This window comes from Terrapene carolina, unplaced genomic scaffold, assembly GCF_002925995.2.
Source record: "Terrapene carolina triunguis isolate 2854851 unplaced genomic scaffold, T_m_triunguis-2.0 Scaffold714, whole genome shotgun sequence".
NCBI classification, from domain to species: Eukaryota; Metazoa; Chordata; order Testudines; family Emydidae; genus Terrapene; species Terrapene triunguis.
In genome coordinates, this window is record NW_020665065.1 from 20,989,634 (window position 1) to 21,006,667 (window position 17,034).

General features: G+C 57.8%; 1 protein-coding gene across 1 annotated transcript in view; it reads left to right on the plus strand.

The window, feature by feature from the left end:
* The first annotated feature begins 7,585 nt into the window (after positions 1–7,585).
* The window catches only part of LOC115271137 (basement membrane-specific heparan sulfate proteoglycan core protein-like), a 42,779-nt gene continuing 33,330 nt past the window's right edge, over positions 7,586–17,034 (plus strand). Inside the window, exons 1-12 of the mRNA XM_029913576.1 lie at positions 7,586–7,733; positions 8,107–8,245; positions 8,905–9,044; positions 11,083–11,221; positions 12,083–12,234; positions 13,020–13,155; positions 14,055–14,206; positions 14,585–14,711; positions 15,085–15,236; positions 15,634–15,772; positions 15,956–16,107; positions 16,505–16,643. Of these exons, the coding sequence (XP_029769436.1) occupies positions 7,590–7,733; positions 8,107–8,245; positions 8,905–9,044; positions 11,083–11,221; positions 12,083–12,234; positions 13,020–13,155; positions 14,055–14,206; positions 14,585–14,711; positions 15,085–15,236; positions 15,634–15,772; positions 15,956–16,107; positions 16,505–16,643 (1,711 nt within the window). The 5' untranslated portion in view covers positions 7,586–7,589. The remainder of the gene's footprint in view (positions 7,734–8,106; positions 8,246–8,904; positions 9,045–11,082; positions 11,222–12,082; positions 12,235–13,019; positions 13,156–14,054; positions 14,207–14,584; positions 14,712–15,084; positions 15,237–15,633; positions 15,773–15,955; positions 16,108–16,504; positions 16,644–17,034) is intronic.

A 17,034-nucleotide genomic window follows, 5' to 3' on the forward strand; every position in this document is an offset into this window, starting at 1 on the left:
AAGATCGATTTTCAGTGATTATAAGTGTTAGGCACAAAAGGTCACAGCTAGTTACCAAAGAAAATAAAAGGTAATCACACAGTCTATATCTGAAACCTTATTACACTAGGCAGTATTTGGATCAAGCAGTTTTGTCACCCCACTGGATCATACAATTCTTAATACACTGGCTTCTCCCTTGAGCCTGGGACCAGTCTCCTCAGTTGAAGTCTTTGTCTTCCCAGCGCTCTTGTTGCTTCCAGCGTAGGTGGGTGTCACGGACTCACAGATCATGCCCACTCTTGGCCCCGTGCGGTTCATGGGGGCAACCCCCTTCAGTGAGACAGCCCTTCTTGGGGGTCCACTCTCCCTCGGGGGTTAAGCCCCTCCACCTCCTGGAGCCGCACTTCTCTGAGCCTTAGCATACCTGTCTCTCGCCGTGGGCCCCCTCAGGGAGTCCACTCGCTCTGAACCTCCGGGGCCTCCACTTCCAGAGGGAATAATGCCACCCTGTTCTCTAGACCGGAGTGACTCTCAGCCAGCGTAAAACAGGAGGGTTTATTGAGCGTCTGAACACAGCACAGGAAACTCTCAGGGCCCTCAGGCCTGGCCTCCCTCAGCACAGCACATCCAAGTCTCCCCTGCATCCAGGGGGGCTCTGCCTGCTCTCTCTCTCTAGTCCCGAGCCCCCCTGCTTCCCAGCTGGGCATCTGAGATCACCGGCCCCAAGCCCCGCCTCTGTCCATTGTCTTCTATCCAGGTAAACAGGGTCGCCTGGGCCTCCTCTCCTCTCTTCTGTCCTCTGGCTGGAACCGGCTGGTCAGGTCACCAGGGCCCTCTCTTTACAGACCATTGTCCTCCCACTGGCCAGAACCGGCTGTGACTCCTGAGCTGGACCTCCGGGTCGCCAGGTCACCAGTCACTGGGGTATCCATTCTCCAGGCCATTGGCTGGAGCCCCAAGTTAATTTTAATTAATGGAGATATCCCATCTCCTAGAACTGGAAGGGACCTTGAAAGGTCATCGAGTCCAGCCCCCTGCCTTCACTAGCAGGACCAATTTTGATTTTGCCCCAGATCCCTAAGTGGCCCCCTCAAGGATTGAACTCACAACCCTGGGTTTAGCAGGCCAATGCTCAAACCACTGAGCTATTCTCCCCACCCCGAGCTATCTTCCCCCCGGTCCTCGCCGGTCCTCTGTAACAACAAACTCCCTCTCCCATCACCTCATTAAACTAGTAACACTCAGGGAAACTGAGTCCCACCCCCTCTGCATGCAAACCATTGAAAAAACGGGAAAAAACAAGAAAACCCCCCACTTCGTCACATCTCTCCCCCCTTCGAGTCTGAACTGAGCTGGGTCACATAGCCAGTGACCTGGGGAAGTTCAGGGCCCCCGCCCCGTGATAAAGCATCGACTATAACATTGGCGCTCCCCCTCACATGGACCACCTCCGTGTCATACCCCTGGAGGAGAAGGCTCCATTTCAGCAGCTTGGCATTAGCTCCTTTTATTTGGTGCAGCCACGTCAGGGCCGAATGGTCGGTGTACATGGTGAAGCGCCGCCCAAATAGATACGGCTGCAGTTTTTTAAGGGCCCACAGCAGGGCCAGGCATTCCTTCTCTATGGCCGCATAGTGCTGCTCCCGGGGCAGCAGCTTCTTGCTCAGGTACACAATGGGGTGTCTCTCCCCCTTGGTATCAGTGTGCATCAGTACCGCCCCCAGCCCTGTGTCCGAGGTGTCGGTGAATACCAGGAAGGGTTTGTTAAAATCCGGGTTTACCAGCACCGGGCTTTGGATAAGTGCCCCCTTCAGCGCACAGAGAGCCCTCTGGCACTGCTCGGTCCAGACCACCTTGTCCGGCTTTCCCTTCCTACACAGCTCCGTGAGGGGAGCTGCCAGGGAGCTAAAGTGGGGGACAAACATCCGGTAGTACCCTGCCATCCTAATGAAAGCCTGGACCTGCTTCTTAGTCTGGGGAGCGGGCCAGTCCTTGATGGCCTCCACTTTGGCCGGGTCCGGCTTCAGGTGGCCGCTTCCCACCTTGTGGCCCAAGTATGACACCTCTGCCATCCCCACCTTGCACTTTTCAGCTTTTATGGTCAGTCCTGCATCCTGGAGGCGACCCAGCACCCTCTTCACCTGGGACACATGTTCTTCCCAGGTCTGGCTAAAGACACAGATATCGTCAATATACGCCAGAGCAAAGTCCTCCAGTCCCCTTAGCAACTGATCCACCAGATGCTGGAAGGTGGCAGGTGTTGTCAGATGCTACCGGTGTGGTGCTCTGCTTTCTCCTGTGTTGATATCACTTGGCTGCGTGCGTGTGTTCCCTCTGTGTGCAGTCCCAGCTCTGCAGATAGCTGACACAGCAAACCCGACGAGAACCCCCAATAACCACAGAGTCTAGTAAGATGCAAAGTCACTTCGGACTAGGTTTATTGCGATCTCGGACACAATTGCAGTTCCCCGTAGATTACTTAGTCTACCGGGCATACTACTAATAGATGCCTCTTGGCAAGGACCCGGCTCAGTGGCGGGACTTTCCACTGCCCCCGTGGCCGGACAAAGACACCACCCCAGGGATACATTTTTATACACAGGTACAAACAAGTTACACATCACTCCTGACGTATTGAGGTGCAACCCCTCTACGCAGCAAGGTACAACCCTTCTACGTAGTAAGGTGCCGCCTCTCACCTTGTACATGTTGGTTCGATCTATCCATCATTTTACCCTTTTGCCCCTGTCATTGGGATGGGTCGGCCTGTTCCATGTTATCTGTGGAATGTTCCAGTATAGGAGTGTTTTAATATTTAGTGTCCAGTACTTTTTAGGTATGTATCTTTTTGCAGCATCAGCCCTTTCCTTGCCAGCTTCTGTGAGCAGGGCCTGCCTCTGGCTCACAGCTTAACTTTGCTTTATGTTAGCAAAGTCTTGACCATTACTTTAGTTCAGGCCTTAGGCCTCATACCAGGCCTCTGATACCAAGGTTTATCTCTCAGGGCCTCCTGTTACTACCTTGAGGCCGAAAGGCAGGACCAGGATCTCAAAGAGCCCTATTGGGGTGGTGAAGGCAGATTTCACGCTGGCCTCTGGGTCCAAAGGCACCTGCCAGTAGCCTTTGGTAAGATGCATGGTAGTCAGGTACCCCCAACTTGTCTAGGATCTCATCGGTCCCAGGCATGGGGTAGGCATCGGGCATGGTGATGGCATTGAGCTTCTAATAGTCCACACAGAACCGGATCGACCCGTCCTTCTTGGGGACCAGCACCACGGGCGAGGCCCAGGGGCTGGAGGACGGCTGGATCACCCCTAAAGCCAGCATGTCCCCGACCTCTCTCACCAGGTCCTGGGCTGTTTTTCCAGTGACCCTGAATGGGGAACACCTGATGGGAGGGTTGGCTCTCGTCTCTACCTGGTGGACAGCCAGGTTAGTGAGCCCAGGCCGATTGGAGAACAGCTGCCGGTATGAATGCAGCACCTCTCTGATCTCTGCCTGCTGGGCAGGGGTTAGCTGGTCTGAGCGGAATTGATTCCAGTGAGGGGTCAGCCCCAGCCTCAGGGAAGCTCTCCCCTCTCCCTTCTCCTCCCACTGTCCACACACAGCCAGCACCAACTTCTCCCTGGCCCAGTACCGTTTCATCATGTTGACATGGTATACATGGTATACTCCTGCACCGCTGTGGCCAGCAAGACCCTCAGCTTCTCCAAGGCGGGATCCTCCTGCAGTTCCTTCTGGAATTCAGCTGTTGGACTTGAGGATACAGTTTCCCCACCTTGGGACGGAGGCTCCAGCCCAGCTCTGTCGAGCCCTACCCTCGGTGCTTCGGTCCCCCCCTTCGGGAGGTCACCAGTCACTGGGGTATCCGTTCTCTAGGCCATTAGCTGGGGTCCCAAGTTCCGTCGCCGGTCCTCTGTAACAACAAACCATTGAAAAAACAAGGAAAAAACAAGAACCCCTCCCTACTTCGTCACAGTGAGGGAGGAGAAAGGCCAAAGAATGATGCCACTATCCCCTATTTTATATCCTCAGTCCATGTGCCTGGAAAACACTAGCCCAGACATATCCTGGTGGGCTTTGCTGAGTCACAGAGTTAAGCAATCCCCCATTGTGTGATGCTTGTGCAGCCCTCTTACAGTATTGTAAATCCCTTGTTTACAACTCCCCTGCTGATTAATGGTCGCATAACACTCCCCAGGGACTGGGTCACCACCTAGCAGAAGAGACTCTCAAACTTACAACATAGTTCAGTAACAACCATACAGCAAAATCTCATACTAACGATATACAGATTTGGACAGAACAGTGGGTTTCAGCAGATCATGAGCTTTCATATGATATTTTACATGGCATGTGTGTTGGGTTGGGGCCTTTGGGGTGTCACCTTATGCCACTGAGTTAGCCTATTCTGCCAGCCTGGGCCCCCTTTACCTGGCCTGGCTGGGCTAGGCTCACAAGCCTCTTCCAGCCAAGCGCACAGGCAGGGCCACACCCAGCTGCACAGAGAGACAGAGATCTGCTCTGGGAAGATTCAGCTTTAGGGGCTTGCCCCAACACTGGTGCCCACTCCCTTTAAGGGGTACAAACCCAAAAGTTTTATGAAATTTGCCCCCTTCCTCAATGTGGAGGGAGATATGCACAACTTCTTGCCCCTCCCTCCCCACGCCCAATTAGAAATTACATAAACTGGGTTATATTATAAACAAGAAATAAGTTTATTAACTACAAAAGGTGAATTTTAAGTGAATATAAGATAACTGACAGAACAAAGCAAATTACTGAGCAAATAAACCACAGTACGCAAGCTAAGCTCAATATACTTAAGAAACAGGTTACACAATGTAATTTCTTACCCTAAATGTTATTTTAGGCAGGTTGCAAAGTTTCTGTGGTTCAGAGTTCCAGTTCTATTTCTTTTCAGACTGGACCCCTGTCTCAGTCTGGACTCCGCCGCTGCATTCCCTTCAGGTGGCTTTTGCAGTCTTTCTTGGGCAGACAGGCCATGGAGAGGAGGAGTCCCGTTTGCCTTCCTCCCCACCCTTCAATAGGATTTACATAAGGCCAGAATCCTTTGTTTCCAAACTTGACCCCCCCCTTCCCTCACAGTGGAAAGTTACAAGGAGTCCCAGGTAATGCTTAGTATGAGGTGACAAGTCCCCTGCCCCTGTAATATCACAGCGTCCAGGAGTCAGGGGCAGTATGGAGTGTCCCCAGGAAGGCCAAGCTTTTCACAGCTGATGGGCCATCCGCCCTGTCTGGCTTTTCCATTGTTCTACCTGAAGGGTTAGCAGGGGGCGTCACCCAAAGTAGCATAGTTGAAATACAGATACATAGTCAATATCCCTAACTTCAGATACAGAAATGATGCAGGCATACACATTGGATAATCGCATTCAGTAAATCATAACCTTTCCAATGATATCTCACATGAGCCATCTTGCGTAAAGTATATCTCAGTTATGTCATAGTCATATCATAAGCATATTTTCATAAAGAATATGGAGTGAAACATCACAGCATGCTTGTATGAAATAGATCATAATTATTTGACGGGGTGAATATGGGGGTTCCAGGGTGCTCCAGCTCCCCCACAGGCCCTGTACCACCCAGACAAACCGCCAGTAACCAAGATGGCCACCCAGGAGCCCCTTTCCCGCTCAGCTGGGCACTGATTAACGGTCTCCTCAGTGGGGCCTGCTGCTGACCCCGCACTATGGGGACGGGGTCCCAGGTGCCCTCCCCTCTTCCTGCACACTTGGAGCGTGTGCCCCTGGGACCCCAGCCCTGACTGCTCCCTTGCTGTGTTTGCAGTCCCGCTCGGAGCGCACCGACATCGCCACTCTGGTGATCCCTTCCATCACGGCCGCTGACAGCGGGGTCTACCTGTGCATCGGGACCAGCCCAGCCGGTGTCGGCAGTGCCAGGATCGAGGTGGTGGTGCTACGAGGTAGGGGCCCAAGGACAGGCTTTCACTGCTAACCACTAGGGATGTGCCGGCCGACTGGGCCACCTGTGGGGTTGCCCTGCCACATGCTGTGCAGCGCAGCATTGGGCATCACCCATGTGCCATCCAGCTGGGGGGGGGTGTACCTCCCCAGTGCCCAGGGCACAGCTCAGGGAGGGGAGCAAGGCCCCTGCCTTTTAGCTCCTGCAGCTTCTCTCCAGCTGTTGGTGCTGCCAGGACTTTAACAAGAGGCTCCCACAGAAAATCTGCTCCCTTAGGCTGGGCTAAGAGGAGAGGGAAGCAGCTGGGGGGGTCTGCCCCCAAGAAAGGGCTCTGCACTGATCCTGCAGACTAGCCTGTGCTCAGCATATGAGTGGACCCCAGGCATGTAGCCCTGCCTCCCTCTAGTGGCCAGACCAGTGAAGAGCTTTCCAAGTGCACTGTTCCCCCTCAGGCTGCTGGAGCTGGGTTATTAGCTCAAGCAGTTGATTGTCTGGCTGTGATATCCCAAGACCCCGGTTCAGTCCCTGCAAGGACCCATTCAGGAGCATTGCCCAGCTTGTCTGTGGGCTCCTGCTGTGGGGTGGCTGCTGGGGTATTAACCGGTTGCACTGGTGGAGTCTGGAGTCACTCTGGGGCTGCTGAGCACAGAATGTGGCTGCCAGGGTAAGAAGTGAGACTGGCAAGTATTTGGGGCTGTCGTGCTGGGCCTGATAGGTCATGTGGTGTTGTCCCTCTGCGCCCAATTGGTGGAACTAAGGCCTGGTCTACACTAACCCCCCAATTCGAACTAAGGTACGCAACTTCAGCTACGTGAATAACGTAGCTGAAGTCGACGTACCTTAGTTCGAACTTACCGCGGTCCAGACGCGGCAGGCAGGCTCCCCCGTCGACTCCGCGTACTGCTCTCGCCGAGCAGGATTACCGGAGTCGACGGCGAGCACTTCTGGGTTCGATTTATCGCGTCTTGTCTGGACGCGATAAATCGAACCCAGAAGTTCGATTGCCAGCCGCCGAACTACCGCGTAAGTGTAGCCAAGCCCTAAGGCTGCATGACTGAGCTCTGGGGGTAAATGCTTGAAGGAAGCCAGCTCAGTCTTCCCCCCTGCGAGTGGCTGGGTGGATGTTTGAGCTTGTGCTAGTAAAACCCCATGGCACAGATGCTTGTGTGAAAGGGATGTGAGCGTGAGCAGGCCCACACGGAGCTGGCAGCATGCCAGTGGAAGGGGTGCTGGCGCCTGGCCCAGCACTGGTCACAGAGAGTGGCTCCCAGCTTGGGCTGCCATGATCCCACCCCTCAGGGAGGTTCTTGGTGCTGCCACCAGCGCACTGTGGCACTTGAAATAAGTGACCAAGTGGGAGGTCAGCCTGGGTGAGTAAATAGAGGAGATCAGCCGGAAAAGGCCAAGCATCTCCAGCAGTTGGCCTACAAGACCCCATTCCTAATGCATTTCAACTGCTGGGCCCACCTTTCTGCTCTGTGGCTGTGCAGCACCTGGCATGCGGGGGCCTGTCCCTGACAGGGCACCTGCAGAGAACGCTAGGCTGCAGTAGGTAGGCATGGTGATGTGCGGGCTGCATTGTGTGCCCTAGTAGACAAGCTTAGCCATTGATCTGTGCTAAGCTGATTTACCCTGTTCTGTCTCTTCCAGCCTCGGGCATGCCGCCCCCCATCCGGATCGAGGCCTCATCGTCTTCCATCGCTGAGGGACAGACCCTGGATCTGAACTGCCTCGTCACGGGCCAGGCACCAGCCACAGTGACGTGGTACAAGCGGGGGGGCTCTCTGCCGGCCAGACACCAGGTACAGCTGTAGGAAATCAGTGTGACTCCATGGACAGCTGTGGAGCTGCACCAGTTCACACCAGCTGGGGATGCAGCCCGTGGCACTGCAGAGCCCCTGTATGGACTCCCTCGGGTCCTGGCACAGATGCTCATGGATCCCAAGGAGGCTTTTCCTTATCCCAGGTCAGGCGGGCAGCTGTGTCAGTCTCTGAGAACAGGGAGATGGGAGGATGCAGAAATGAGAGGCCAGTAGTTCTCCGGCTGAGGCCCAGCGAGTCCCTGGGATCTCCGGGAGGCTGGGCAGGGGACGCAGTGGGGCTGAGGGTTAAGCTCAGGGCTGTTTTCTTCTCTTCCCCCTTGAATTCCCTCTCTCCCACTCATCTCCCTGCCAGGTCTCCGGCTCCCACCTACGCATCTCTCAGGTCTCGGCGGCCGACTCGGGTGAGTACGTCTGCCGCGTGAGCATTGGTGCCAGCTCCCGTGAGGCCTCCATCCCAGTTACTGTCCAGCACAGTGCCGGCTCCCCACACGGTAAGTCTGAGCTGTGTGTGCTGGCTGGCCTGGGGGCAGGAGCTCCCTGCGCTTGCTCCCCTGGTACCAGGGATCCCTGTGGCCAATGCGCTGGCATCCACTGGGGGGGGATGGCTCTCACTCGCTGCGTCCCCAGGGATGTGCTTTCCAGACCCTGCCTTGCCCCTTGCAGATCCTGCCCTCCACACCCTGCCCCTGCACAGGGCAGGTTTCGGGGCCACCAGACGGGTGCAGGCTGCAGGGAGTGTGCCACAGGGATCTGATCTCAGGGACGGTTGCCCTGGGTGCTTTCTCCAGGGGTACCAGCCTCACAGTGGCATGACCAGGCAGCACAGGGGTTGCTGTTGTGGGGGGGGTGTGGAAGTTTCTGCTGATCTCTGGGGGCAGGAGACCCGCACAATGTATCTGCCCTGGAGGGCGAAGGGCGGGTCGTGGGCTGCCTTCTTTCCCCTTGGTGTTGCCCTGTGGTCTGTGCAGCTGCCTTGCCAGTCCTGGGAGAGCTGCGCTCTGACCCTGTGGGGCTGCGAGCCGGGCAGGTCATTTCCATTGCTTTACAAATCACTTGAGGGTTCTTACCATTCCCCCAGCCAGCGCTGCTCCAGCCTGGCTTTTGGTGATGCTCCGCTCTTGGCTCTACCCCTCCCTCTCTGTTCTTCCAGCCCCCCCCATCCACATTGAGTCCTCCTCCTCCGCCGTCACTGAGGGACAGTCCTTGGACCTGAACTGCCTCATCACGGGCCAGTCGTCAGCCACAGTCATGTGGTACAAGCGGGGGGGCTCCCTGCCGGATGGCCACCAGGTATGGGGCTACGTGGGACCATGGGGGGCTGGGGCTGGCGCTGTGGCCTGTGCCCGCTCTAGTGTGGAGCTGGGCTGAAATGCCTAGGACTCAGCAGTAGCTGCTTGGGGATTCCTTGGGGAACTAGCAAGTCCACAGCGCTGCCTCCCAGTAATGTAGCACCTGGCACCATTGTCCAGCTTACCCACAATACCTTGCTCCTCATGCTTCCGGGAGAGTCTCTCCAGAGTCCTGCCCCAAGAGGTGTGGCATCATAGAGGGGGAGGTTACCATTGTGACGGGTTCCCCCCGGGGTGCCACCTCGAACTGGGGTACCACTGAGCCCCCCAGACCGACCAGCCTGGGCTTCCTTTATACTGTACTGCTGTGACAAGCTGCCCAGCCCATGTACAGGTAGGGACACACCCAGCTGCAGTTACATGCAGATGCTGGGAACTAGGGAACTTCCCAGCTATTTAGGCACGCACCCCCTCTGGAGTGTAAACCCAAAATGATACCGTCTTGTGCTGCACAGGGAACTGCACAGCGTAAGCTCATGAAATTCGCCCCCTCCCACAGTGTGGAGAGGAATATACAATCGCTTTCTGCCCCGAGTTAGGAATCCCTCACACTGGTTTTAAACAAAGCAAAAACAAGTTTATTAACTACAAAAAGATAAATTGTAAGTGATTCTAAGGGATAGCAAACAGATCAAAGCAGATTACCTAGCACATAAACCAAACACGCAAACTAAGCTTAATATACTACATAGATCAGATATGAACAGCAGATCCTCACCCTAAGAGATGATACGAGCAGGCTGCAGATTCCTAAGGGGAAGCTGCACTAACTGACAGCTTGGAGTCCCCAGGTGTTCCATTCCCAGGCTAAAAATCCCTTTAGCCTGGGTCCAGCACTTCCCCCAGGTCAGTCTTTGTTCCTCAGGTGTTTCCAGGAGTCTCTTTGGGTGGGGAGTCTGTGAAGAACCACGATGATGTCACTCCCCTGCCTTATATCGCTTTTGCATGTTGCGGGAACCCTTTGTTTCAAAGCTTGGTTCCCATGCAAGTCAGTGGAAAAATACTGATGTCCCAAGATGGAGTCCAGCACCAGGTGACCTGGTCACATGTCCCTGTAGTGTCCCAGCAGCCATGAGTCGGAGGCTGTCTGCAGCCTCCTCAGGAAGGCCCCCCAGGTGGGAAATAAGCTTCTTCTAAGCCCTGTTGGTTTCTCTACTAGCCCTTCCCCACCGAGCTTTTCAGAACGAAACCATCTTGTCTAGTGGGCGTTGCCCAGGTGTAAACACATTTGTAATACAGATACATAGTCAATATTGCTAACTTCAGATACAAAAATGAGACATGCATACAAATAGGATAATCATATTCAGGAAATCATGACCTTTCCAATGATATCTCACATGACTTGCCTTGCATAAAATACATCATAATTATGCCATAATCATATCATAATATCTATGAAGAATATGGGGTGCAGTGTCACACCCGTGTCCCTGGGCAGCCCTTCCCTAGCGCCCCTTCAGGAAAATCAAACCAGCGGCACCCCCAGCCCCACTCCCCGGCCATGTGTGGGTGGAGGGTGATACATTCTTGTGTAGGCCTCTTCCTCGCTGGTCCTTCGCCCATCCTCAACCCACACGCCCTGGGAAAGGCCAGCCCATATCGCCATGCTGTCGTGGAGCTAATGGGGCAGCGCAGCCTGGCCTCTGAGTGGGGGCACCCCCGGCATGATGAAGCGTCTCAGGCTCCCTGCAGACTCAGGCCGACCCTGCCTTGGTGGCACTCAGGTCATGCTTTCACGATTTTCTGTGCAACCTTCACAGCAAGAGACTGACTCTTTTAGCTGAACTCTGGAGAACCACTGCGAGGTGGGTCCATGCCCCCACCCCGGCTAGTCCTTTGCCCCACACGCTGGGGGAGGCTGCTTTGGCTGAGGGACGCGGGCATGGGGTTAGCTCCCCCAGTGGCTCCATTCCGCTTGCCAGTTCCATTCTCTCCTCTCACAAAGCCCCATTGCTTTCCTGCCCGTTCCCCACCAGGTCTCCGGCTCCCACCTGCGGCTGGTCCGGGTCTCAGTGGCCGACTCGGGTGAGTACGTCTGCCGCGTCAGCACCGGCGCTGGTATCCAAGAGGCCTCCATCATCGTCACCATCTACCGCACCACCGGCTCACCCTACTGTAAGTGAAGGCGGTGCCTGGCACAGTGCAGCCCTGGGCTGGCCTGGAAACCCTGGCTCAGGCGTGACCTCTGGCCTTAGGGTTCAGGGCAGCTGCTCCTCTGCCTTGCTGGCAGCTGGGCCCAGCAGTGCCAGCTGGGATGCATGGGGTGGGAGGGAGGGGGCTGAGGAGGTCCCGCAGGAGGGGAGGAGGGTTAGGCCAAGGCATCTCTTGTCTCCCAGGAGACGAGCAGAGCAGTGAGGAGTGGAAGGAATCTCCTGGGCTGGCCGTGGCCATGAAACAGGCTAACCACCCCTGGGCCAGGGGAGCTCCGGCCTGCATCTAGTAGGGAGGTGCAGAGGCTGAGGAGCAAGTGAGCTGCGGTGCTGATCTCCCTTCGCCCGTTTGTGCTGCTGGAGGGAAGGTGATGCTCCAGGAGAGGCTGCACGGCCTGGGCATGGAGGGGGCTCAGGAGACCTGGGTTCTAGCCCCACCTCTGCCCTAGCTTACTTCCCCTCCCTGTGGAATGTGCCTTGGGTTCCCCCCGTTTGGCCAGCGCTTTTTCCTGTCCTCCGACATTTGCACCTGGAAGGAGCTTCACGGCCCAGTGCCTGGGAGCAGAGGCTACTGGCCATGAGGCCAGAACCTCAGAGCACAGAGCTCCCACGTGCCAAGCAGGAGGCGCAGCCTGTCAGCCGCCTTGGCCTCTCCTGAAAGTCAGACCCTCAGCTCTTCAGGCTTTGCTGACAGAGCTCCTGCTCCGGCCGCGGGGGCTGGGGGTGGACTAGCCGCTTTGGCAGGCTGTTTCTATCTCCCAATTCCTCTGCTATGTGAGGGGACCTCTCCCCCAGCTCTAACCCCCCTTCCCCCTGGTTCCTCCAGCCTCGGGCGAAGAGCCCCCTGTCCGCATTGAGTCTTCCCCGTCCTCCATCGCTGAGGGACAGACCCTGGACCTGCACTGCCTTGTCATGGGCCAGGCACTAGCCACAGTCACGTGGTACAAGCGGGGGGGCTCCCTGCCGGCCAGTCGCCAGGTAGGAGATACACATGCCAGACGTGATTGGGGGTTCCTTGGGGCCAGGGAGAGTGGGTCTGGAGGGGTTGTTTGCTGCAGATGGGCCCATCTCTGGAGGACGTCCATCTCCCTCCAGAGTTATCTGGTTCCTCACCTTGGTACCCTGGTTAGTACTTGGCAGCTCCATGGGAAAGCTGCCCACGTCCGCCATAACCCAGTGCTGCAGTGGTGTGGGAACAACCTGTCACGGGTGCACAGGCTGGCGCTCTCGCATGACTTGGGAACAGTCCCTGGGGGGCCCCTTCAACACATCAGCCCCTGTAGGGTCACACTCAGTCACTGAGGCCCACACACTAGACAGAGGATGGATCACGTGATGATTACTTGTTCTGTTCATTCCCTCTGGGGCAACTGGCATTGGCCACTGTCAGAAGACAGGAAACTGGGCTAGATGGACCTTTGGTCTGACCCAGTCTGGCCATTCTTATGTTCTTATACAAAATACTATGAAAAACTCCCACTCTGTCACATGCATAGCTCCCGTCACCCCGCCTGCGCTACCCACAATGCACTGCTGCTCCCAGGGCGGCAGGGCAGTGGGACTCAGGTTGCTCTCCTAGGAATGGCAGTTAGCAGAGCCCTGGCTAACAGGCTGGGATCGTGGCAGCCCTCGTGCGATGGGCCCTTGTGGGGGGAGGGTCGCCCCTCCTGCCCTGAGGAGATGTTATCAGAGCCTGGATGTCAGATGGGAGGTTTGTCCCTCTCTCTCCTTGACTCTCGCTCTCCCGGCTCCTTGCCCGCCAGGTCTCTGGCTCCCACCTGCGCATCCCCCAGGTCTTGGCAGCCGACTCCGGCGAGTACGTCTGCCGCATCAGCACTGGCACCATAGTCCAAGAAGCCTCCGTCATTGTCACCGTCAGCAGCGCCAGGTCTTCCTACCGTGAGTCCAGGCAACAGACAGCAACGGCCGGACTTCCAGTGTCCCACAAAGGGTGGCTCTGTACATCCGTGGCAGGCAGCCTGGCCTAGTGGACAGAGCACTGGACTGAGGATCTGGGTTCTATGCTCCCTCTGCTACTGACCTGCTAAATTTCTCCGTGCCTCAGTTTCCCCTCCCTTTTTCTGTTTAGCTCTTCAGGGCAGGGGCTGTCTCTCACTCTGTGTCTGTGCAGCGCCCGGCACAATGGGCCCTGATCTCAGCTGAGGCCTCGGGTGGCTCCTGCTATAAACAGTAATGATGATGAGCGCGTCCCTCACTGCTGAAGGCCTGGGGGGTGATGGCTGCTGAGGCTCCTTTGTGGGGAAGAGGCCCCTCCCCCACTGTGGGCTTCCCTCCCCATGGAGCATACTGGGGTGTTGAGCAGGCACTTGGCTCAGGGCAGAGGCAGGATCGGGTGCCACCAGAGACACTATTTAAAGTGGGGATGGGGGCACGTTGCAGACTCTGCTCCGGTTTCCCCAGTGTAGCCTGTCCCATGGGCACTAGCCTTGGGAGAGTGAGCTTTAGAGGCAGCCTCCCCTGTATATGCACGGCTGAGCTTTGTACCCCAGGACGCATGGCTGAAGCCCTGCATGTGAGGAATCCAGTCCCCTGCCCTGCCTTGGGATCTAGGGTGAGGGGAGGGCAGCGTCCTGCTTGCCTTCAGTGCAGGGGCATCCTGCAGGGATCAGGTTGGGGGCCGTCCCCTTTGAATTTCAGAGGGAGAGAGGAGGGGTTCAGCTCTGAGAACATTTCCTGGGCTGTTTACAGCTGGGGTGGGCTGGGACCGTCTTGGCGTTGGAGTATGAAATGCCCTGAGAATTTGCTGTCAGCCATGCCATGTCTCTTGGCTCTTCCAGCCTCGGGCATCCACCCCGCAATTTCGATAGAGCAGTCATCATCCTCTGTCACTGAGGGACAGACCCTGGACCTGAAGTGCCTCGTCGCGGGCCAGGCGCCAGCCACGGTCATGTGGTACAAGCGGGGGGGCTCCCTGCCGGCGGACCACCAGGTAGGAGAGCGAGGCTGGGCTAGCAGGCAGGTTCTGTCCAGGTTCCCCTGGGTCTGAAGGATGTGGCTATTGGGGGAAAATGGCAGCTCTGTCCTGCTGCGGGCTGGCTCCGCGGGGGTCCCAGTGCAGTGGCAGGACCCCTAGTCGAAAGGGCAGAGCCGGGAGCGGCGTTCTCATCGCTGGCGGCAGAGGAGTTGGGGGCTGGGAGCGTACATGGATAGGAGGGTGAGTCCTGCTCTGCCAGCTGACCAGCAGAGGATCTGGGAGCAGCAGGCGCAAGGCCAGGCAGGCAGCCCCGTGCTGTGTGATGCAGGGGTCAGAGGACAGCGACCTGGCTTTCCCTCTCTGACTCCGGGCTCTCCGTGACCCGCCCCCCAGCTCTCCGGCTCACACCTGCGGCTGGTCCAGGTCTCGGCGGCTGACTCGGGCGAGTATGTCTGCCGCGCCGGCACCAAGGAGGCCTCTGTCATCGTCACCATCCAGCAGAGCAGCAGTATCTCCTATCGTGAGTTGTGTGTGTGGCCACCGTGCTCTCCTCTTCCCCAGGGCGGAGGAAGCTCGGTGCCCTCTGGGGATGTGCCTCGGGCAACCCTGAGCACCCGCAGGTGCTGCCATCCAAAGGGAGATCTCAGCCCCCCAACAGGGTGACTAGAATTGATGGGGTGGCTTTGAGCTCCCAAAGGGCGAGGTCTGTGGGTGGTGGGACAGGCCCCTGGGGAAGCGGCTGGAGCCCTGAACTAGACCAGACGGCATTCAGGAGCTCCCTGCCAGTGCTGATCCGGCCCCAGCCCTGGGAGACCTGCCCCCACAGCTCTGCTCCATCTCTTCTCCATGGGAGGGATCCCACAGCTCCAACCCTCTGCCCTTGGCCCCTCCAGCCTCAGGCGTCACCCCACCAGTGAGGATTGAGTCTTCCTCGTCCTCTGTCGCCGAGGGACAGACCTTGGACCTGAACTGCCTCGTTGCGGGCCAGGTGCAGCCCAGAGTCACATGGCACAAGCGGGGGGGCTCCCTGCCGGCCAGCCACCAGGTAGGAGACATGGGGGGCCTGGCAGCATTTCCAGAGGGCGTTTCCTGGGCCTTGGACTCCCTTTGCCCTCCCAGGAGGGGAGTCTTGTCCCGGGGGTTCCTGAGATACCGTCTCCTCCCGACCGGGCAGCGGGGCTTGGCTCCGGTGTCTTGGGGAGCGGAGATACAGTGAGAGGAGGAGGGGCCCCCTGGGCCAGGAGAGCTCAAGGGAGCAGGGCTGAGCAGTCCTGCTCAGGAGACCCAGCGGGAACAGCCCCACCCCACAGCGCAGAGCCTGGGGAAGGGTTACCCGGGGCCAAAGGGGGGGTAAGGGAGTGGAGGGATCACTGACCTCGCCAGCTCCCCATGCACTCCCTCTTCTCACGGACCCTTTCTCCATGTGATTCGCTGCCCGCCAGGTCTCCGGCTCGCGCTTGCGCATCCTCCAGGTCTCGGCGGCCGACTCAGGCGAGTACATCTGCCGCGTCAGTACTGGCGCCATCACCCAGGAGACCTCGCTCATCGTCACCATCCAGGGCGGTGCCGGCTCCTCCTACTGTGAGTGTGGCCTGGGCTCGGCTGCGGGCACAGGGATGGTCCGGGAAGCAGGAGGGAGCTGGCTGATGTCCCAGCCTGGGCTGTAGCCTCATGCGCCCTGCGGGGTGATCAACGCTTGGCAGGGCACGTTGAGTCCTTCGCCATCTCTGAGCTCTCTGTGCTGAGCCTCTGCTCCCCTTCCAGCTGTGGGCGTCACCCCCCCAGTGAGGATTGAGACCTCTTCCGCGTCCATTGCCGAGGGACAGACCTTGGACCTGAACTGCATGGTCGCAGGCCAGGCGCAGCCCAGAGTCACGTGGTACAGGCGAGGGGACTCCCTGCCAGCCAGTAGCCAGGTACGGGGGCTCCAGGTGGCTGGGAATTGATGGCCGTGGCCCACAAATTCCCCCATGCTCCTGGGAGCAGCAGACCCATGGGATTTCCTGGCTGGGGCGGCGACGGGGAGAAGGTTGATGCCCTTGGACAATGAAACGCACAATAGGCAGCAAATGCTTTGGAAACCAAATGCCTGGAAAAGTCCGTGGTGTCTCCAGTCCTACCCCAGGAGGAGCCACAAGGGCTGCATGGGGGCTGGGAGGCGGTGGAGGTCGGAGACAGTCCGTGCCAGCCTTGTAAGGGCTTGTCCCACAGGCAGGGCTGGCTTTCCCAAGGAGTCCAGCTCCCCATGGGCCCCTGCCTGCCGAGCACAGCTCTCCTCAATGCCTCATGGCCTCTGCCCTCTCTCCCCGCCAGGTCTCCGGCTCCCGCCTGCGCATCCCCCAGGTCTCAGTTGCCGACTCGGGCGAGTACATCTGCCGTGTCAGCAATGGCGCTGGCCCCTTGGAGGCCTCCGTCATCGTCACCATCCCCCGCAGTGCTGGCTCCTCGTACCGTACGTCTGGGCAGGGTGGGGCCCACATGTGGAGGGGCCAATGGGAATGGGACTCAGTGCCAGGGGCCCACACAGGCAAGGGGCATGGACCCAGCGCTAGATTGTATACCCCCTCCCAGATTGTATCCTGCCCATCTCCAGGGCCCTGGCCTGGCTCCAGGCATAGCAGGGGCGTCACATAGGGGTACACAGGCCAGGAGCCCATGGGGATCGGAGACCCCCGGGGTAGTGAGGTGGGCACTGTGGGCTGAGGGATGGGGCCAGGTGGGCGCTATAATCCTAGGGCAGGTATTGGAATCCACTTTGGCTAACCCCAGTGCATTGTGGGAGACCCTGCTCCAGTGCTGGGTTAGCCATGTGGGGCAGGGTCCATGAGGGATGCTCCCCGGGC